Here is a 23093-nt window from a genome sequence, read left to right as displayed (position 1 = left end):
ACCAGTCATATGTACAATACAATCAAAGTGGCTTGAATAATTCTCCCGCTTTTATTACAGTCTGTTCACTTACACTTCAAAGGGATCTCCTTTCTAAGACTTATTTTTACTATTTTTAATTATATGAATGTATGGGTATGTGCACATAAATGCAGAGGCCAGAGGCCTGGAACTAGAGTTACAGGCCACTGTGAGCCATCCAATATGGGTGCTGGAAAAACCAATCTTTGGTCCTCTGCAACAGCATTATACATATCTCCAACCCCAGACATTTTCTTTTTAAAAAAAGAAAAAAAAAATCTCCTTTGTAGAGATTAAAGCAAATGTGGGTGTTCCCCATATCTTCAAATTAGCCTTCTTTATACCAATTATTATCTTGATAGTTAAAAGTATTAAGTTTCCTCTATCGCTTGGCTTCTAAAGGGGCAAGATTACCTCTCTAAAATTCCATTATTTTTGAGGACTAGAGAGATGGCTCAGCAGTTAAGAGCACTGGCTGCCCTTCCAAAGGACCTGGATTCAGTTCCCAGCACCCACATGGCAGTTCACAACTGTCTGTAACTCCAGTTCCAGGAGCTCTAAAACCTTACACAGACATACATGCAGTCAGAATACCAATGTACATAAAATAAAAATTTAAAAAGTATTTTAAAAATTCTATTATCTGACCCAACTTCCTTTGTTCTCCCAGTCAGCTTGGATAATTTCTTAGGATAATTTGGATATCTGGATAATCTAAACATTTTCTCCTCCATACATTTCACTTTAAACTCTGTATAATCTGTCCAAACCAAAAAATACACACCTACAGTTATACACAAATCAACCTATTCATTTCACTTGTACACAGCCTGAAACAAGGAAAAGTATAAGATATGGAAAAACAGTAAATGGAGTGAGTCCCACAAATACTAAACAAACTGAAAAGCCTTCCCAGACTGCTGTCCTAGTGAGCTGCCTCAATAAAACCACTGAGCAGCTGGCCTGAAGGTCCCCTAGCATGGCTCTCACAAGACACAGGAAGACACACCTGGCCTCTACTACTTAAATATTTAAAGTTTATCTGCCTGTTAGAGTGAAATTATTTTTCAGTTCTGGTCCAAACCATTATGGTTTTCCCTTCCTGAAAAGAATGCTAAGTTTAGTAACAAGCCACCGTGAGTTTTCAGCCATAGACTAGCCTTCTCAGAGCCTGGTATCTAAAGCATACATTTGTATAAACAGAGCAGAAAGGAGAGACCTCAGCTAGCCTCCTCCCTAATTTCTAGTTTAGCAATCTAGCCAGCAAATTCAGCTGAGTATGACACTGCACGTCTGTAAGCTTAGCACTCAGGAGGCTGAAGCAGGAAGGAGGAGTACCAGGATGTGCTATATGGCAAGACATTGTCTCAAAAAAATTAGAAAAAAAAAATTCTGTGATCCTCAAAACTTCCTGACATTTCTCAACCTAAAATTCTAATTATAAGCAAATTCTTAAAAGTAGTGACTTAACCAAAACAGTCAATTCTATACATAAAAATTAAGGATCTCTTTGTGAAAGAAATTCCAATTTATACAATCTGAAAAGAAATTCCAACTTTTAAATGTAATCCCTGGAAGCAGAAGCATGAGAATCTCTGCTTCCAGGCCAATTATGAGCTACAAAACCCCCGCTTTTAAAACACCAAGCAAGAAAGGAGAGGAGTAAGGAGAGGAGACCGAGGAGGGGTACAGAGCTCAATAGTGGGGTGCCTGGGGTTCAGTTTAGAGCTGGGGTCTGGCATCAAGTGCATGGAGACACTGGGGGAAACAAGAAACTGAAACCTAAACTTATGGGTTGGCAACGGAGTGCACCTAGCTCTTAATACTTCTGAGAAAACTCAATTGAAAGGTTAGAAATCATCACAGAATTCATTGATCCCTAAGAATCTTATCTTATTAACAAATATCATTTTAATTTTTCAATAAAATAGGAGACATAAGACATCTCAAAGACTCAAAATTACAATGTCCTAGACACTAACAAGATTGTTTTGTGAATTTATCCTCAAATCTTACTATTTCCCTTTGCTCTTTTTTTTTTTTTTTGAGACAGTCTCTCTACAGAGCCCTTTTTGTTCCTTTAAAGCATTGTTTGTTTTTTAGCAGAGCAAACATAGATTTGTTACAGGAAAAACTAACTCCCGATGGCTGGGAGCCCCCAGGGGAGGAATGAGCACTTTCCCCCAGCTCTCCCCAACAGGATAGGACAGGGTCGGACTTTGCAGCCACACCCTGACTTCCCTCCTGCTGCCACAGCCCCTAGTGTGGGCATTGCAACGCATGTCACCCCATCTTGGAGTACTTTGCTTATTGGAAATTAGTGACCCTACAAAATTTGTAGGTAAAAGTGTATTTATGTGCATGTGGCGAATGTCCACTCCTTTCATTGGTTTCAAAAAGGAATATATGATCTCCAAAAAGATTAACAACTGCTGATTTCAAAACACAACGTCAAGTTGTGAACAGAAATGAACTGCTCCTTGATCACTCATAAACATTCTCCCTGGAGCTGGCTACAGTGCCATGCACTTTTGATCCCAACATATCTGGAAGCAGAGGCAGGCAGATAGATCTCTGAGTTCAAGGCCAACATGCTTTATATAGTAAGTTCCAGGCCAGCAGAGAATGAGACTGTCAAAAAAAATTATTCCCAGAAAGACTCCAGAGAAACTGAAGAGAGGGTTATAAACAGCCAGAGCTCACCAGGAGCAGCTTCAGGCCCCTGTCTGGGTCATCAAGAATGTACTCCCAACTGGCTAACATCCCAAAAACTTCATTAAAAAATAAATCCAGACGAGGGGTGTGGATTCAGCTCAGTGGCAGAGTACTTACTCAGCTTGCAGGAGCCCTCAATCAACCCCAAGCATTACAAAAAGACACACACACACACAGAGGAAAGATCTTCTAGTCTTTTGTGTCATATCCTAAATACATTTGCTAATATTTATCTGGATAACTGCAGAAGGAATGCTATATGTGCCTCCACTTAATACAAAGAAATTCTTTCATTCTCTAAAGAATGAAGTCACTAAAAAAAACTCCAGGCCATCTGATTTAAAATAGGGGCCTCCCTCCTCAGGAATTTCAAGGACTTCTCAGTCATAAAAGTGTTAGTCATAGGCTAGAGCGAACTCAGCTGTATGTTACTATGTGTACTCCTCCGGAGAGACTCAAGTTCAGTTCCCAACCCTACACTACATGGCTCATCAGTAGAACTCCAGCTCCAGAGAAGTAAGACACCTCTGGCCTCCAAGAGCACTGGCAATCACAAGCATATACCTAGATTCATTCATTCTTCCTCCCTCCCTCCCTCCCTCCCTCCCTCCCTCCCTCCCTCCCTCCCTCCCTCCCCCCCCCCCTCTCTCACACACACACACACACACACACACAAACACACACACTCAAAAATAATAACTATTTTTAAAATGTACTAGTCATTAAAATGTTGGTATAATACACTGTTTTACACAAGAATACTATTAAACCAGGTTCAAGTTAAGTATGGCCCCAAACTTATACAAACCTGAAATATAAATAAATACAAAATGTAACTTCCATGAAAAAGGGAAGTTTCAGCAGTGTTTCAAAGCATGGGCTCTAGGGAGTCAGCCCTGCATGGGTCTGAATACCATTAATGCCGTCTTAGATAAGACCTTACTTAGTATTAGGTAACTCATTTAGTCTCCATAGACCTCAATTCCCAATCTGTATGAAAAGCCACTACTAATGGCTAATGAAGTGGCTATGAGAAATAAAGACGGACAGTAATATCCTACAGCAAGCTGGCTGGTTCAACTTGTTCTCCATGATAATAAAATCTCTTCTTCCAACAATTTTGCTTCCCTTCTGTCTTTATAACATAATCTATCAGAAATTCATCTAAAAATAAATGATCGCAAAATAAGCAAGCATCAAAGAAACACACAAGCCCGACCAACAACACAAAAGATGTGCAGTGGGTTAATAAATACCAACCTATTATTTTCCACAAAGAAGTCAACTATCTTCAAGGAACTACCAAAAAGAATTCAACAAACATGTAACTAAAGAAATAAAACTGAATGTTAATTATAGAATCAGGAGATCAAGTACAAAGGCTGGAGAGAAGTAACAGCTCAACAGTCAACCTGAGAGGACCTGAGTTCAGATGCCGGCACCCACATCCATCAGCTCACAACCGCCTGTAACCCTAGCTTCCGGGAATTCAACACCCTTTTTTGGCTTCTTTGAACACCTGTGTGCATGGGTGTACATATACACAAACATCATCTGCACACACATCTACATACATATACATACTTTAATACAATTATGAAAAAATACATCTTTTAAAGATGCTAAGCCTATAGGTATTCACTTTACAATCCTTTCAACTTCTGTGTTTGAAATTTTCCATAAGAAAATGCTTTATAATAAAACCCATAAATAAAACCAGAATTTTGTTTATTTGGGAATCTAAGTGATATTCAAATTACCTGGTTATTTGCAGCATTGTAAAAATGCACTTGATAATTTTAAAGAAAGCCTCATTTTTACTTTGAGATCAATGTTTAGCTCCAACGGAGAAATTTTTCGCTAGCTAATGGAAGTGGCTTCAAATAGTACAACTAAGGTTAGCCAGCTGAGAAAATTACAAAGCTAATATAAACACTTCCAGAATAGGAGAGAAGTTCTGGTCAGAATTCATACTCTGCTTCTGAAGGAAGCTGGACATAATGAAACGAGGTTTGGGCAAAAACATAACAAAGCAAACTTCTGTATAAATCAGAGGAAGGAGCCATTTTTACACCACAAGCACAATACAATGCGACCCCTTGTGACATGCACGGGTGACTAAATGATAATTAATCCTCAGAAGCAGTCCTTTAAACACAGCCAATGAAGCCGTGCAGTTGTGAGCAGTAAGATGTTTTCCAGCCTTATACAGTAAACCACCACGGCAGTGTGCCACAGGAAGAGCCTTAATTTAAAAGTGACAAGGACACTAGGAAGAAGGCTGGTGGGTAAAGCACTTGCTATATAAGCATAAAGATCTGTGTTCAGCCAGGCAGTGGTGGCGCACACCTTTAATCCCAGCACTCTGGGAGGCAGAGGCAGGCGGATTTCTGAGTTTGAGGCCAGCCTGGTCTACAGAGTGAGTTCCAGGACAGCCAGGGCTATACAGAGAAACCCTGTCTCAAAAAGCCAAAACAACAACAAAAAAAAGGCCTGTGTTCAAATACCAGCATCCATGTAAAAAGCCAGATACAGCTGCAAGGCCGCAAGTGTCTATAATTCCAGTGGTGGAGGATGGAAACATGTTGTTATTATTTTTTGCTTATTTTTGTTGTTGTTAACGAACTAATGCCCAGGAATTATCTTGGTCAGTAAAGTACTTGTCTCACAAACATGAAGATCTGAGTTAGAGTCCTAAAACCCACATTAAGAAAGGAAGGGGAGGGGAGGAGAGGGGAGGAGAGGGGAGGGGAGGGAAGGGGAGGGAAGGGGAGGGGAGAGGTACGGCATGGCACGTGCTTTTCGTTTTAGCACTCAGGAGGCAGAAGCAAGTGAATTCCTATGTGTTCAAGTCTAGCTTGGTCTACACAGTGAGTTCCAGATCAGCATGCACTGCAAAATGAGAGAGAGAGAGAGAGAGAGAGAGAGAGAGAGAGAGAGAGAGAGAAAATATGTGTGTGTATCCAGAGATAGACACAGGAAGAGCTGTGGGGTTTGCTGGTTAGCCAATCCAGACCAATTGGTAAGCTTCAGGGCAATGAGAAAACATGTCTCAAAGGAAATGGACATCGTGTGTGTGTGTGTGTGTGTGTGTGTGTGTGTGTGTGTGTGTATGCGCGCGCGCTCGCGCGCGCATGCATGTGGAGGGCCCAGGTTGATGTCAGGAATCTTCCTTAATAAATATCCACCTTTTCTTTTTGAAGCAGTTTTTCAGTACAGTAACCTGGCTGGCTAACCTGCTCTCCCTTCCCAGGCGTCACAGGCGAGCCCTGTACCCCTGTGGCATTTGTGTGGATTCTGAGCATCTGAGCTCTAGTCCTCCAGCTTCTATGGCAGGAGCTTTACCCATTAGCTACCTTTCCCAGCTTGTAGACAGCACTCCCGAAGCTGACCAAGTTGTCCTCTACCTCCGCACGCGCACACACATGCATGCACACCTATACATACACACTTGAACATGCACACACAAGTATATTTTACACAGCTCAGGGCTCTCTGTCAACAGCAGAGTGCTGGCCTGTCAATCCCTGGATGTGGATCCCTAGCACTGCTCAAAATAAGCAAGTTAGTTAATTAGTTAGTTAATTAAGTAAGTATTGTAAAGTTGAAAATTTAAGGGTGGGCAGCTGTGCTACAGTCTCTATCCTAGCACTTGGCAGCCAGATAGATGGATCTCTGAGTTCAGAGTCCAGCCTGGTCTACAGAATGAGTTCTAGAACAGTAAAGACTACACACAGAAAAAAACCCTATCTCAAAAGCAAAACAAAACAAACAAACAAAAACAGATAAAGGAAAAAGGAAAAAGAAAAGAAAATGTAGTTGCAAGGAGGGAACTCTGGTAGACTCCTACAAACAGAAAGGTGAGGTGGGAGACAAGAATTCAAGGCTAGCCTGGACTATATAGCAAGTTCAAGAAAAGCCTTTGATATATACTGAGGCCCTGTCTCCAAAATATAAAACTTCTAAAAAGAACAGAGTACAAAAACTCTATGTGATTTGCTGTTTAAAAATGAGATTTTTAGATACAACATTAAAGACATGGTCCATGAATGAGAGAAACTAGCAAACTAAACTTGACCTAAAATTTACAAAGTCTCTATAAAAGACAGAGAATAAAAACATTTACAAAAACATGTATCCAGTAAAGTATCTGTATCTAAATACATGTCAAACTCTTAAAACACAAAACCCAATTTATCACAAGACTGTGTGCATACAAAGTCAAGGGATTACTTCTGGGAATCAGTTCTTACCTTCCACCATATAAGCCCCAGGATCAAACAAAGGTTCCTGGGCTTGGTGGTAGTGCCTTTATCAGATCAGCCTTCTCCCTGGCCCTACAACCCAAATTAAAAATGGGCAAAATATCTGGACAGACATCTCACTGAAAATATGCAGATGGCAAATAACTACATGAAATGAAATTCAACATTCATCATGGAGGAATTCAAAATCAAAATAATAGCATAACCATTAAACATGGCTAAAATCCAATGTCAGATACCAAATACCAGTGACGTTGTGGGACAAATACAATTGTCCTTGTTGCAAGAATGTAAAATGGTAGGCACTTTTTGTGTGGTAGTTTGAATGAGAACAGGCCCCAGAGGGTCACATATTTGCATACTTAATTCCTGGCTGTTGAACTGCCCAGGGAGGATTGAGATGTGGCCTTCTGGGAATAGGTGTGCCACAAGTGGGGGCCAGGACCAGTATCTGTCTGTTCCCACCCCCTCTCGAGCCCTCTCTCCTCCCTCGCTGTTGCCTGAGGATCAGGATGTAAAGCTCTCATCTATCTCTCCAGCATCATGTCTCATGACTGCCTGCCTGCCTGTCTCCACGTTCCCGGGCCATGATGATAATGGACTAACCTCTGGAACTATAAGCAAGCCCCAGTTAATTTTTTTTTTTTTAATAAGAGTTGGAGTCTTTACACAGCAGTAGAACACTGGCTCTGAAAGGCAAGCTGACAACTTTTTATATAGTTTTACCATCCAATCCATCGATCATGTTCCTATGTGTTGACCCAGATGAACAGAAAAATTCACATCCATACTAAAACCTGTATACAGATGTTTAAAGCATCCTTAATCATAATTGTCCCAAACTATAAGTAACCAGAATGTCCCTCAATCAGTGGATGATTAGCAAACTCTGGAACATCCATATAATTAAGTATTAATTCAGCTATCAAAAGAAATATGCTACTGGGGCTGGAGCACTGAGTGACCCTGCAGAGAGCACAGGTTTAGTTCCTAGCACTCACATGGCAGCTTATAACAGGTGCTCAATGCTATCTGTCAAACCCTATACACTGACCTGTCCAACACAGAATGAATCTTCATGTACACAATTTCTGAAACTAAGACAACCCTTAGTCTCTTTAAGTGTTGGGTATATGACTACAGCTGGATTTATCGATTTTTTTTTGTTTGTGTACAAGGGTGTGTGTGTGTGTGTGTGTGAGAGAGAGAGAGAGAGAGAGAGAGAGAGAGAGAATGAATCCTAGAGGCTGGAGTTATAGCTTTTATAGGACACTTAAGATCTAAACCCTGTTCTCTGATTGCAAAGAAAATGCTCTTAACCACTGATGGATCGCTTCAGCCCTTATCAACATGTGCACCACTTGCATACTTGGTGTCATAGAGGCCAGAAGAGGGTGTTCAATACCCCGGAACTGGAGTTAGACGATTTTAAGCCACCATGTGGGTTCAGGGTCCTCTCTGCAAGAGCAGTCGGTGCTCTAAACTATTGAACCATCTCTCCAGCCTTTATTAATACTTTTAAAGCATTTTCAGCCAGGTATGGTGGCACATGCCTTTAACCCTAGCACTCCAGAGGGCAGAAGCAGGCAGATTTCTGGGAATTCAAGGCCAGCTTGGTCTATAAAATAAGTTCCAAGACTAGACCTACACAGAGAGGCCCTGACTCTAAATACAAAACAAAACAAAACCAAGTATTTCTATTCAGAAAATTGACACTTAAGAGTTTTTATAACAGTAAAAACTGGCCCTGGCAATGCTTACTGTGTGTATATGTGTGTGTGTATGGGGGGGGGGGGGGGGGTCAGCACTGGATGCTCTCAGGCTGGAGGGAAGGAATAACGCTGCCCAGAGACACCGTCTGTGGCTGCTGCTCTGTCCTCCCAAAGCATCTGCCTGAGGCAATGGAAGTACAGAAAGCTCACCTGTTCTCCAACCTAACACCTCCAGCCAGAACAAACAAGGGGTTATTGCTTAGGAAAGAATGAAAAGTTCCTAAGTCAGTAATTACAAGGCAATCAGTTTACAAATACAGGATATATATCTGGAAAATGAATCATATTTGTCATTCAGGAAAGTATGATACTTTAAGATAAATTTTTCAGACTATAAAAATATCATCAAGCTAGAAAAAAGTTTGGAAATTGCCTATGAAGCCAGCATGACCTTTGTTATCAACAATAAAACCATTTTGTTCATCTCACTCCTGCTAGAATACAAAATTCCAGGGGCTGTCAATGTGGCTCAGCAGTTATGAAGGCTTTCTGTTCTTTCTTTCTTTGTTCTGAGGCAGGATCTGTGTAGCCCTGGATGTCCTATAACTTGCTCTGTAGACCAGGCTGGCCTCAACTCATAAAAATCAACCTGCCTCTGCCTCCTGAGTGCCAGGATTAAGGGAATGTGCCACTTACCTAACCTGAAGATCTATTTGTGTGTGTGTGTATGTGTGTGTGTGTGTCCATCCATGAGGTCTAGAAGGCATCAATGGATCGATCCCCTAGAGCTTGAGTTACATATGTGAGTCCCTGCAATGTGCATACTAGGAACTGAACCTGCATCTTCTTCCAGCAAGTGTTCTTAACCACTGAACCATCTCTACAGCCCTAAGGGCTTATTGCTCTTGTAATTAAATAACATCTTTTAATATAAATATAGTATAACCCTCAGAGTATATTCTGTAGACAAACACCTTGCACGTTTTGAAGTAAACTAGCGAAACAAGTGAAGGACCATTTCCAAACTTTCCGAAACTATCACATCTTCCACAATCTCCAAATACTCAGTCTGCCTCTCAATTCTCAAAAACAGTATAAAACTAAACCTAAACAGACACACAGACTTAATATATTTCTGCTGTATTAAGTAAGGACCAATTTCCTTATTATTTTCACTGAACAGTTCTGTAAGAACCATCCTGAGAGCAGCTGAAAAGTACCAACACAGACAGGCAGCTCCTCCAGACGGCCGCTGGTAAGCAGATCACTTGGGTACTCAATCTATAGCATACATGGGTTTGTTTTGTTTTGGGGTGGGAGGGAATCCTGGTCTTGATCCAAGGTCTGACACACAAATACATCATGTTTTGGATGTTAGGGATATAGCTCAATAGATTTTGAGTATTTTAGCATGCATAGACCCTGGGTTTAACCCCAGCACAAAACAAAACAAAAACTTTAGATAGCTTAAGCAAAAACAAAACACTTTTTTAAAAGATGTTTCTCCACTGGTCATGATGGCACATGTCTGAATCCCAGCACTCAGTAGATGGAAATGGGAGAACATCGAGAACAGTCAACCTGGCTACACAGCAAATTAGATGTCAGCTTGGACAACCTAAGAAAACCAAGCTGGATGTCATAATGCATTGGGATACAAGTAGAAGAATCAAGAGTTCAAAACCAGCTCAGTGTGTTGGCACACACCTCTTTGAGTTCAAGGTCAGCCTGGTCTACAGAGTAAGTTCCAATACAGCCAGGGCTACACAGAGAAACCTGTCTTGAAAAACAGAGAGGGAAGGAGAGAGACAGAGACAGAAAGAAAGAGTTAGTTCAAGGCCATCCATCATCAGCTAAGTAGTAAGTTAAGAGGCCAGCCTGGGCTACTGTCACCACCAGGAACATTTTCACAACAAAACTTCACTGGAGGAAAAACATAAGGACATTCAAACAAGTGCTTCATCCAGCAACTCAAATACTCAAGAAAGGTCACATCTCCTCCAGTGAGAGAGGAGAGCCTTACTTAGCCGGCAGAGGCAGTAAGTACGAGATGACACACGGGCTACCTAACATCTAAGTAACAGAATCTCACAAAATTGAAGCACTCCTTATATTCCTGGCACAGCGAAAATTCACCTTTTTCATGCTGAAGGCAAACTTCAGGTACACACTTTAGTACTTTAGTCACCTCAAATCCCAACAAGCTATAATACCAAAACAAAAGATTTTTATGTACGTGTAAATGTGTATGTATGTCTGCACTCACACGTGTGAGAGGCAATGTAGGTGGCCAGAAGTGGGTATTAGATCCCTGGAGCTGGAGTTACAGGTGGTTGTGAGCTGTCTTGTGGGCACTGAGAACTCAAACCGAGTTCTGTGGGAACTGCTCTTAACCCGAGCCATGTTTCCGGCACCACCAACGGAAAGGATTTAAATCCAAGGTGGCACTTTCCAATCAGAGACACATATCTAGAGCATGACTTTGAAGTTAGGGCCTAGAGCAAGTTAGGCCAAAACACTATAAACACAGTGATAAGCACAGCAGTCACTTACACCACGAGGTGACAGGAAGCAGACATTCCAGAAGCTGGCTAGGACTATGGGCAAAGTGCAGGAACAAATGAAAGGTGGCTTCTCATCAGCTGCTCTCAGCACTGGGTGTCAGAGCAACCCTGCTCTCGGCTCCCTTCTTTATACAGTAGAAGACAATCAAAGCAGAAAAAAATGGTCTTTCATTCGAACAGTGATGTTTCTACTTCAATCTTGGAAATGTATTCAACAAAATAAAACCAAAATTTGTATGGGTGCAAATATATAAGCAACTATATTCCTAGCACATAAGAACGAACTCCAGACTTGCTAGCCAGGCAGAGGTGGCACCTGCCTTTAATTCCAGCATAGGCAGGCAGTGCCCTAAGCCTAGAGAGCAAGTTCTAGAACTGCTAGAGCTACACAGAGAAACCCTGTCTTGGAGGGGAAAGTTCCAAACTTGTTGGCACTACTTTCAAGGCTGCGTTGTATCTCATGTTACCCATCCTTCCCAGTTTCTATGCCCCAACAGCGAGTTGAGGGCCCTTGCCACCCTAGAATGCCCTGCATCTTCTTCCCTTTGGTCACACTCTCAGTCTATGAAACCCTTCCTCTTTCTCTACTACTGAAATACTTGTCCTTCAATCTCATAAATGCTTTATGTAGGAGCTAGGGGGAACTCTAGGAAAAAGCAGGTGCCTTGAAAGCCTAACACCCCAAGTTAAGTCCCAGGAAGTCACAGAGGAGAGAACTTATTCCTGAAAATTGTCCTCTGACCTACACTCACTCACTCACACACACACTCTCTCTCTCTCTCTCTCTCTCTCTCTCACACACACACACACACACACACATACACACACACTGTCACATGTTCACAATACACATTTTTTAATTATATTAAAGCTTTCTGTGAACTGCCAATCTTCTTAAGCAAATCCATTCTTTAAATTCCAACTGTTTCAGCCTGGTGGTGGTGCACGCCTTTAATCCCAGCACTTGGAAGGCAGAGGCAGGCAGAGTTTGAGGCCAGCCTGGTCTACAGAGTGAGTTCAAGGACAGCCAGGGCTACACAGAGAAACCCTGTCTGGAAAAAAACAAAAAACAAAAAAAAAAAAAGAAGAAAGAAAAAAATTCCAACTGTTTCTCATTCACTTCTGAGGTGGTCTGAATATGCTCGGCCCAGGGAGTGGCACTATTAGGAGTGTGACCACGTTAAAGTAGGTGTGACCTTATTAGAGGAAGTCACTGTTGGGGTAGGCTTTGAGACTCTCCTCCTAGCTGCCTGAGAGATTCAGTCTTCTGTTTGCCTTTGAACTATATAAAGACCTCTCAGCCCTTCCAGCACCATGCCTGCCTGGATGCTGCCATGCTCCTGCCTTCATGATGCACACTCAGAGCCTCAGAACCTATAAGCCAGCCCTGATTAAATGTGGTCCTTTGTAAGAATTGCCCTGGTCATGGTGTCTCTTCACAGCAACCCTAACCAAGACAACCTCCATTACTTCAACTCACTTTTTTAAAAGAGTAAACTGTTTTAGTACCTCCCCAAGTCAGAGCAAGCTTCTCAATGGCTTACAGCCAGGCATACTGACTCACAATCCTAGTGATACCTGACACAGTCTGTGCCTAAGAGTGAATGAAACCAATCCATACAAAGTAACTGTGGGTGGGGAGGCGGGACGATGGCTAAATCGCTGTATAGGGCGGCAGGTAACCTCATGGGTGGTAGACTACCTGCCTAGTACCCACAAGGCCTAGCGTCCTCAGGATGAACAAACCAGTGTTTTCAGAGTGTGGACACGGTCCCAACAAGCATTCAAACAAAGAATGAGCTGGCAAGATGATGGCTCCCTGCTGGCAAGATGAGGGCTCATTGTAAGATGCCCAGGCCTTGAGGCCAGCCCTGAGCTCTAGCCCAGAACTCTCACAAAGGTGGAAAGAGAGAATGTAGACTCCATAAGGTCATACTCTGCCCTCCACACACATGCTGCAGTACACATGTACATAAATATGCATGCATGTGTGCATTCATGCATACACACTACTAATAAATAAAAGTTTTAAAAGACATTGCTTTAAAAAAAAGTAAAACCTTGACTACTGTAAAAAGAAAAAAAAGAAACTGAACAGTTTTGGTGGTTTATTTTGGTGGCACTGTGTACTGGTCTGTTACACTGAGTTGTAATATAAAAGGTATAACAATTTTGGTTCTCTGTCTTCTTTTATTTTAGGATAGGGTTATTTTTTGGTCATTTTGTTTTTGAGATAGGATCTTTCTATGTAGCACAGGCTGGTCTAAAATTCAAGATCCACTTACCTCAGACTTCTGAGTGCTAGAAATACAAACTTTCCTGAAGGTTTTTGAAGAGGGTTGATTGGTTGGTTGGTTTTTTTTGAGACAAGGTTTCACTGTGTAGCCCTGGTTGTCCTGTAACTTACTGTGGAGACCAGGGTGGCCTGGAACTCACAGAGAATCTGCCTACCTCCGCCTCCCAAGTGCTGGAATGAAAGGTGTGTGCCACTAATATCAGGCCTGGTTTTTTGAAAAGCTTTTAACACCGCCTAAAGATCATTTTTTGCCAGAATGAACCCACCTGGCTTAAGTTACACTACCACAATAGTCTGTCGGTAATGTCCCCATCCACTGAATAAACGCAGCGTGGATTTTGTTCTTAAAGCACTCTGTTGTGATCATAAAGTCTTTGGTTGTCAGTTAAATCTCAGTTGGACATGGTGACACACACCTTTCATCCCAGCACTTGGGAGGCAGAGGCAGTTAGATCTCAGAGTTTGGGGCCAGCCTTGTCTATAGAGGGAGTTCCTGGACAGCCCAGGCTACACATAGAAAAACCCTGTCTCAAAAAAACAAAGACAAAAACAAAAGATCCAAAGTCAGTTAAATATCTCTGATTATCTTGCATTTCATAAGAATTATTCCCATTGAGACTTAGCTTCTAAAATACTTATTAGTAAATGCATAGTAACAAGCCCTCACCTCAAACAAACTAAAATTAACTAAAACTAGTAGCACTGAAAGGCAATTGTTTACCATAAATTAAAGACTAGCCCTTAGGCAACTAATCAGTCTTTGTTTTGGAGGGTGCGGTGGAAGGGTAAAGAGGTTTAGAATGAATCCCTCTATATAGCCCTGGCTTGCCTGAACTCACTATATACACCAGGTTGGCCTTGAACTCACAGAGATCAGCCTGCCTTAGCCTCCCGAGTGCCAGGATTGAAGGCATGCATCATGCCTTTACTTAGCCAAAGCAACCCATAAAAATGATTTCTGAGGGAAGGTAAAGTGGTTTTCAAGTTTACTATTATTTGTTTGTACCCTCACTACATGAGACTAAAAGTATTTTTAAGTAACAAGAATGACTGCCATGTTCCCTTTGCTTGCAATAGAGGAAAAAACAGCAATAATATAGGAGTAAAGAAAGTTTGCTTTAGACCCCAGCCTCTGATCAAATTAACATGAGATAAAGGATAAATAAAAAATGCATATCACATGTCACAAATAGAAACAAAGTTCAGCTGCTATTCATTTACCGGAACATAACTTGATTTTAAATAACTAGTTACAATCAAGAATAGTGGACTATCCAGAGATCCCACCCTAGGCTGTAGCGCTCTTGGCAGTTGACGGCTGCTGCTGGGGAAGGAGTTACTTTTCTTGAAAAGTATGGCCACTGGGAGGTTCCCCCTGCCCCAGTGAATGACCTACATCCATGCCCACATGAACAGCACTAACTGGACTGAGTGGGTTAAAAATTATCTAACTAATTAGTTATAGAAGGAGGACATGAAGTTGGTAAGGAGATACCACAGGGGTGGTATCCTAAGGGGAATCCTACGGGGAGTTGGAAGAAAGAGCTGGGGTAAAGATGGTCAAGATGTAGAAGTGAAACTTCCAAAGAATAAATAAAAATTAAGGAAGTTGACTGTTAACAGCCAATAACCAAAACAAACTTTCTAACTGGGAAAACATCCTAAGACCTGGATTTCATTCTGGATGTCACTCAGTGCAGACTCTTCTTACAACGCAGGGATAATTTTATTCCTATCCACTGTATTCAAGTATTCACTGAAGAAAACCAAGGTTCCACTACATATTTGGCTAGGGATTCGATAAGCAAAACAGTTAGCACAGTTCCTCCCTGAGGAACTTTAAACCTTTCCATCCAGAAGGCTGTCCTAAAGTCTAAATGAATAGATATTGCACTGCAAACTGTAGCATATACCACAGGCACTGCGAGATGACACAATGATTATCATCATTGTGTCTAAATTATACACCTCCATGACAACAGCAAAATCCACTTAAGTAGGTACAACTGGACAGGCTACTTGGTGAGGAACTGTCTTCCCCTTAGTTTGGAAATCAGGAGCTTAATAAGTCACTATGTGTTAGCCAAGTCCTAGCTGGTGGCTCCCAGTGTGACCATAATGATAAAACACAATGAGCTGAGAACAATCTAGAACAGTTCATAACTATCAGCTGTTCTGGAAATGTGACTTACATTCCCTATACCTGGCAAAGGAGTGACAAAGACTTCTAGTCTTATGCAAGACCCACTGACTGAATCATGACCATTAAAGAGTGTAACTACAAATCTGTGTTTCTGGCTAGGACCCCAAGTGATGCTCATGCATACCAAGTGTGAGAACTTTGCCATAAGCATTCCCTTTGTTCAACAATCATTTCAAACACTATTATCCAAGTCGACCTGGAAAATCTGGGCCAAAGGAAAAAAATCAGTCAATTCTTTATAAAGGATAAGAAGATACTCTGCCCTCTTCTGGTGTGTCCAAAGAGAGCAACAGTATACTCACATAAAATAAATAAAAATCTTAAAAAAAGAAAGAAAAAAAGAAAGAAAGAAGAAAGAAGAAAGAACGAAAGAACAAAAGAAAGAAAGAAAGGAAGGAAGGAAGGAAGGAAGGAAGGAAGGAAGGAAGGAAGGAAGGAGGGAGGAAAGGAAGGAAGGAAGGAAGGAAAGAAAAACAAAAACAAAAACAAAAAGGCTGGAGAGATGGCTCGGTGGTTGGAAGCACTGACTGCTCTTCCAGAGGTACTGAGTACAATTCCCAGCAACCACATGGTGGCTCACAACCATCTGTAATGGGATCTGATGCCCTCTTCTGGTGTGTCCAAAGACATCAACAGTGTACTCACATAAATACAAATCTTTAAAAAAAACAAAAAACACGCTGGGCGGTGGTGGCGCACGCCTGTAATCCCAGCACTCTGGGAGGCAGAGGCAGGCGGATTTCTGAGTTCCAGGGCAGCCTGGCCTACAGAGTGAGTTCCAGGACAGCCAGGGCTATACAGAGAAACCCTGTCTCGGAAAAAAAAACAAATCCAAAAAAACAAAACAAAACAAAACAAGACAAACAAACAAAAAAACAAAAAGATACTCATGTCTCATGATTCACTCAACTGTAAAAATCATTATCAAACTTAAATTATTTTCAAAAATCCACATGAAATTAAACAAAAAATGACCCTTAATAAACAAACTGCATGAAATAATTTATCTTGTGCTTTACCGCTAACCAGGAAAAGCTGATGGACACATTATCAGGTAGGCACTAATAAGGGAAGCACACTGTCTAACTAGCATGCATTCATCCTGATTTCAGATGCTCTACAAGCCAAGCCTTAAGGGTCTGTGCTTGGACTTCACCCTCTCCAGAGCAGGCTTGGGCGGTAAAGTGCTTGCGTGTGCAAGCCTCACCACCTGAGTTCGACTCCTGGAACCCACCTAAAAGCTGGATGCCCTGGGGAAACACCTTTAACCCCAGCCACCCCTATGGGGAGAGAGGAGAAGGTAGAGACAGGAGAATCTGCTCTAAGTTAAAGAACTAACTCCTCAAAGTATGTCTCTCTCTCTCTCTCTCTCTCTCTCTCTCACACACACACACACACACACACACACACACACACACACACACACACACAGATACCAGGATCAAGTCAAAAAAGGCCCACAAACACAATCTCAAAAAGTATAGGCGGTTCCATACCCCACTGCACACAGCACCTCTCATGAAACCAAGTCTCAGACCTACTTTAACCTTATAGAGCTTAACCTGAAGTCAGTTATTTCACATACCATATAATCAGTGCAAAGATATATTCATTTTGGTTCTATTTGTTGAAAGCATCTTTCATACTCTGGCCTCAAGGTACATGCACATCAAAGAGAAGGCACGCAGTACACATTACACTGGGAAAAATTACAAGGTGGAGACTAACAGTGTTAGTCAAGAAACTTTCCATCCCCAGTAAATGTAGCGCCCAGAGGGCTTCTTCATACTGTGGTTCCAAGCCCTGCAACACTACTCTAGCCTTGAAGGAAAGGAGGAAGCGAGCCAATCTGGCTCCGGCTGAGTTTAACAATTATCCCAGGATTCAGTGCGACTCGGTAAGCCAACTCTAAGAGCAACAGGAAGAAGCGGCTCCTCTTGCTGATGTTCAAGTCTAGATCCACCTAAATCTGTTACTGTTCTTTCACACCTCTACCAGTTGTCCAAACAACTGCAACATGACAACTGGAGTAAAAGCTGTCTGCACATAGGGAAAAGAGTTTAAAATAGGGAGAAATCTCAAACTTCAATTATCAAGGCCCAGACCCCTGCCTGTGACTTGGTACACAATGATAAAGCTACACAGTAATAATCAACCTATCCCTAACTCAGATTCCATCACTTTTCATCAACGTGAAAAGCTTTCCTGGGACAACTGAAAGATTAAGAACTTGGATAAGACAAACTGAAACACCCAGGCTGGGATCTGCAGTCGTCAGTAGAGCCTGCCCAGGAAGCAGGACGCCCTAAATCCTCGGGTTCCATCCTCGGCACAACATAAACCCAGCAAAGTGGCATAGACCTGTAATCCTAGCACTCTGCAGGTGGAGGTAGGATGACTAGAAGCTCCAGGTTTTCCTAAACTATAGACAGAGTTTGAGGCCAGCCTGGGCTACATGAGACTCTGCCTCAAATATATAAATAAATCCCTAAAGTTAGTAGTTGATTTTTTTTTCTCCTCTTACTTGAAGAGTCTAAGGAAATGGGAGAGCTGGGGGAGATATATAGAAGCCTCAAAAGCTATAAACTAGCTTAGAATTGTTAGTTACTTCTATTACTTCTACAGTGGTAGCATAGTTTCAACGAATTTTGAATTTGGGAAAAGAATTTTGAATCAGAATACCACGAAGAGGGTCACTCAGATCTTCTTTAGAACGACTGGTTTACAGCTGGGATTTCTGGTGCAAACTAGAATAGGAGTAAAATAGCTTAAACACTCATGGTAGACAACATTAGCTGTAGTTTCATTTTGGATCCTATACAGCAAATGATCTAGAACTTTAATACACTTACAACTTTATATATTTTAAATCTAAAAATAAAGACCTGAATCAAAGTTAATTTCCAAAGGGAAAGCAAAATGACAATTCTAAAAGTTTCTATAACAAGAAACCATCAGCCACAACTTTTACATTTTCTAAAAACTAAATACCCACTTAGAAGGCATCAAAGTCATTATTGTATTCAGTATCTTAATGCTATCCACAGAGACTAAAAATATACTACCAGAAAATATTAGAAAATAGTCTGTAATATAGTAATTAAGAACAAAACAAACAAAAAATCCCACAAGCATCTCTTTCCAGAAAGGTCAGAAGAAATGAACAAGCTCTGCAAACACATGCACTAGGGAGCTCCTCCTTCTTGAAGTGGAAAAGGTGAGGAAACAGTAAGAGTAATGGACACACAAACGGGGAAAACAGGAAGGGGGCCCCTCCCCTACAGGACAGACTTTCAAGATACCGTAAGTGCAGGCCTTACACAAATCTGTTTTACAAAATGAAAAACAGGCAGCTGTGGAACTTACAATTAAAATGAGATGTTTTAAAAGAAGAAAGACTTCTGTGGGTAAATCCCATCATGGGAGGAGAGCCTGTGTGTGATGGTGGTGGTGATACAGTACAGATGCAGCAAGGAAAGAAATCCAGGATTGAAAGAGAATGGAGACAGCGAGAGCACACAGCACCAACAAGTCAGCCTGCAGCCACTATACAAATTTAGGACAAAGTACAAAATCACAACCACAGCACAGTTTAGGGCAGTGGAGGTCTGCGTTCCAACTGCCGAGACAAGACAACACCCCTGGAGCTTTAAGTGATGTGCTGGTAACAAGTGAGTCTGAACAAGTTCGCTGAAGGAAGACTGCAGCAGAAGGTGGGGTGCGACAGCGGAAGGGGCCTTAAAAAGAGAGGGGAAAGCCACGTAGAGGAATAAGATAAAGTGTAGGATTGCAACAGCACAGAGCAGGAGGAAAACGGAAAGGGCAAAGACCTAAGGCGATTGATTGCAGTCTGAGGGACGTGGGAGCTAGGAAAGCACTATTAAATCCAACTCCAAGGTGTGAGGCGTGGTGCACGTGGGCAGTCGGGGAGCCAGAGAAGGGTGTACTCAAAAGCAATGTGGCCATGGAGAAACTAGCTTGAAAATCAGGTTGCAACCCCTCCCCCCAAAAAAACGCATGTGATAAGGTATACTCGAGACGGTATGACTACAAAGAGGGTTTGAGAAAAGGCCAAGCGGTGAATGCAAAAATGTCGGTGTGCTTCATCATAACGGGGAGCAACTAAGGAAAGGGGGTGGAGGGTTAAGGTGGGGAGAAATGATGCCTCTAGGGGAAAATGAGTTGACCGCAGGTTCTATCGGGTCTAGAGGGCAGAAGGGACAGTCCACAAGGTCTGAGGGGAGTGGCAGAGACCAGGAAACTATGATGCTGAAGATGAAAACTTGGGGAGGGTACAGTACTGGCTAGGTCGAAAAGGAGACTCCCTCAGTAAGGGGCAGAAAGCGGCATGCTACAGGAGAAGGCAAACGGGTTGAGAGCAGCCGAAGGCCTGGGGACAGCGGGGAGTGCACTGGGATGGTGGGGCCAGAGCACAAACTAGAGACGCCAGGAAAGCAGGAGGCTCCAAAGCCGGGCCGCGGAGGCCCGCGAGGGGCGAGGGTCGCGGCAGGCTCTCGAGCTAAGAGAGGTGCGGCCTGGGTGACAGGGTGCAGGGCCAGGACAGGCGAAGGGTAGGAGGACGGGGCGTGGCGGCCGCGATACTCACACCTCCAGGATGCGGTCCCCCTTGCGCACCCCGGCCCGGTCGGCCGCCCCCCCGGGCAGCACGGCGCTCACATGCTGCAGCGGCGCGTACAGCTCCCCGTTGATGCTCCGCAGTTGCCCGCCCTCGCTCACTTGGCCCCGCACGTTGAAGCCGTAGCCGGATTCGGACTTGACAATGCGCACGACCCGCGGGCCGCCGCCTCCCCCGCCACCGTTCCCGGCGCAGTGGAGCCCAGACCCCCCGCCGCCGCCTCCATTCCGGTGCGGGGCTGAGGGGTGAATCCCTTCCCCGTCCTCATCCGCCATCTTGCGAGCAAGCGAGCGGTCCCCCGCCCCCCTACGCCTCCACTCCTCCTGCGCGCGCCCGCCCCTTCGGCAGCCGCGCGACCCCGGCGCGCGCCCGCTCTGCCGACCGCTGGAGCTAGTCGGCCGCCACGCTGAGGGGGGGGCGAGGAAAGGGGAGCAAGGCGGGAGAAGCGGACGGTTGGGCGTTGCAGGGCCTCCTGGGAGATGTAGTTCTGCGAGTGGCGCATGACGCATCCGGGTTCAAAGTCTTCTGGGAGATGTGGTTTATTGGGCTTTGGGCTCTGGTTGAGTTTCCTTGGTGGATGGTGAGCATCTTTTTTTGTTTGTTTTGTCTGTTGTTTGTTTTGTTTTTTTCAAGACAGGGTTTCCCTTTGTAGCCTTTGCAGTCCTGAACTAGCTCTGTAAAACAGGTTGGCCTTAAACTCAAGAGATCCACCTGCCTCTGCCTCCTGATTGCTGGGATTACGCCCGACCACTAGTTGATGATTCATTGCAGTCTTAAATCGGTTATGCATTTGTATATTCATATTGGACGATGCCCCAGCAACCAAGTGATACAACCAGATCGTGAATTCAGTTCCTTATTTCAAGTATTAGGAAACGGAACTTTGGTGTGGCCCAAGTCAAGCAGCAATTATGTAACAGGATTTAAAGCTCAGCTATTTTTGCGCAACTTTCTTTTCCATGTATTGCAACTTCACAGCTATATACAGACATACAAAAAATCATCTGTGGAGGAAAACAACAGCCTCCATGATTTAGAACTGGATATTAAAGTGGTCAATAATTTTAATTTAGCAAGAGTTTTGAAGTTGCTTTTATCTTGTTTATTTCATTTCTCCCAATAGCACAAGAGAATTCTTTGAAAACATGCAATTGGTGATTTTAGCTATCTACCAGGATATAAACTTGATGGTGCTGGGTGCCTGATGACAGCAAGTAAGAACAGAAACAATGTACATAGCAATCTCAGCATTCACTGCTCCAGTCTGGTGTCTGAGTCCCCTACTGATAAGGTCACTAGTTAATCCATTCCTGTTTAGTAGATGTTGTAGAATACACACGATTTCACAAAGCAAAGACAGAGGAAACAGGATCAGCTTGCACATGTATCAGCAGTTCTTCCCCACCAAGCACCAGGTAGGTAAAGAGCTCTGAGGAATGATGTTTCCCTGCAGTATCAGAGCCTAAGATGCACAACTTGGAAAAGTTGCCATTCTATAGGAAGGAATACAGTAAACTTGTTCTTTGTCCTGAAGGGACACAGTATTTCATCTCCCTAAGCCACATGTTAACACAATCCCACAACCCTGAGAAATCACCTGGAGAGAAGCAGCCAGGAGTCTGCCTTCTCAGCACCCAGCAGAGGATAAGAAGAAGCGCCAAGAACTATCTTTCTCAACACTACTATGCACCAAGTCTTCACATCTACAGCTCATTAACTCTTTAGAGCCCTAGCATGATCCTATTTTGTAGACGAACAAAGATACATGGAGAGGTTACAAGTAAAAAAAATCATGAACCTAAAAGAAGCAAATGATTTATAAAAAAAGAACAAAAAAGCCCCCAAAAGAGTTTACAGGCCACACAGAGTTCTTAGGATTGCAGGGGACAGAAGAAGCAATAGGGGGATTAAGAGATTTTGAAACATACTGAATGGTGACACAAGTCACTACACTTAGAGCAAACATATGAAGGTTAAAAAAAGTTATAAACAAAAGGAATAAAGGGGACCTTGTTTTACAACAAAGCTGATAAAGACTCTTGGTTAGTGTTGAAATACTGAAATAGCCAGGCAGTGGTGGTGCACACCTTTAATCCCAGCACTTGGGAGGCAGAGGTAGATGGATTTCTGAGTTCGAGCCCAGCCTGGTCTACAGAGTGAGTTCCAGGACAGCCAGGACTACACAGAGAAACCCTGTCTCGGAAAAAAAAAAAAAAAAAAAAAAAAGAAGAAGAAGAAAGAAAGAAAGAAAAGAAAAGAAAACAAGGAAAAAAAGAAATACTGAAGGAATAAGTTTTGCTTCAACACAATGATGGAATCTGGTTTGGACATGAATCATTTACTTTGAATTGAGTACTGGATGGCAAGAACTTGCTGCTAAAAGAAGTAGTTATTTTTCCAAGTCCACATCTTTAATCCCAGCATTCGGGAGGCAGAGGCCCGGCCATCTCTGTGAGTTGAGGCAAGCCAACCAAGAACTACATGCTAACAATCTGTCTCAGAAAAAAAGCTCAACTTGTCTTTATTTATTAAAAAATATACTGAAGGTGGGAGGGCTGGAGACATAGCTCAGCGGTTAAGAACACTGGCTGCTCTTCCAGGTGTCCTGAGTTCAATTCCAGCAACCACATGGCTCGCAACCATCTGTAATGGATCCAATGCCCTCTTCCATCATGCAGGCA

At 42.8% G+C, this 23093-nt stretch overlaps 1 protein-coding gene across 2 annotated transcripts in view; it reads right to left on the bottom strand.

Moving 5' to 3' along the window:
- Positions 1–20863, bottom strand: part of Snx27 (sorting nexin 27) — a 76219-nt gene extending 55356 nt beyond the window's left edge. For both annotated transcript variants that reach the window (XM_052179858.1, XM_052179857.1), the window contains exon 1: positions 20383–20863. In XM_052179858.1, the coding sequence (XP_052035818.1) occupies positions 20383–20687 (305 nt within the window). In that variant the 5' untranslated portion in view covers positions 20688–20863. The remainder of the gene's footprint in view (positions 1–20382) is intronic.
- Positions 20864–23093: the final 2230 nt, after the last annotated feature.

The sequence above is a fragment of the Apodemus sylvaticus genome, chromosome 4, assembly GCF_947179515.1.
Source record: "Apodemus sylvaticus chromosome 4, mApoSyl1.1, whole genome shotgun sequence".
Classification (NCBI taxonomy): Eukaryota; Metazoa; Chordata; class Mammalia; order Rodentia; family Muridae; genus Apodemus; species Apodemus sylvaticus.
This window is presented reverse-complemented; position numbering and strand designations above follow the sequence as displayed.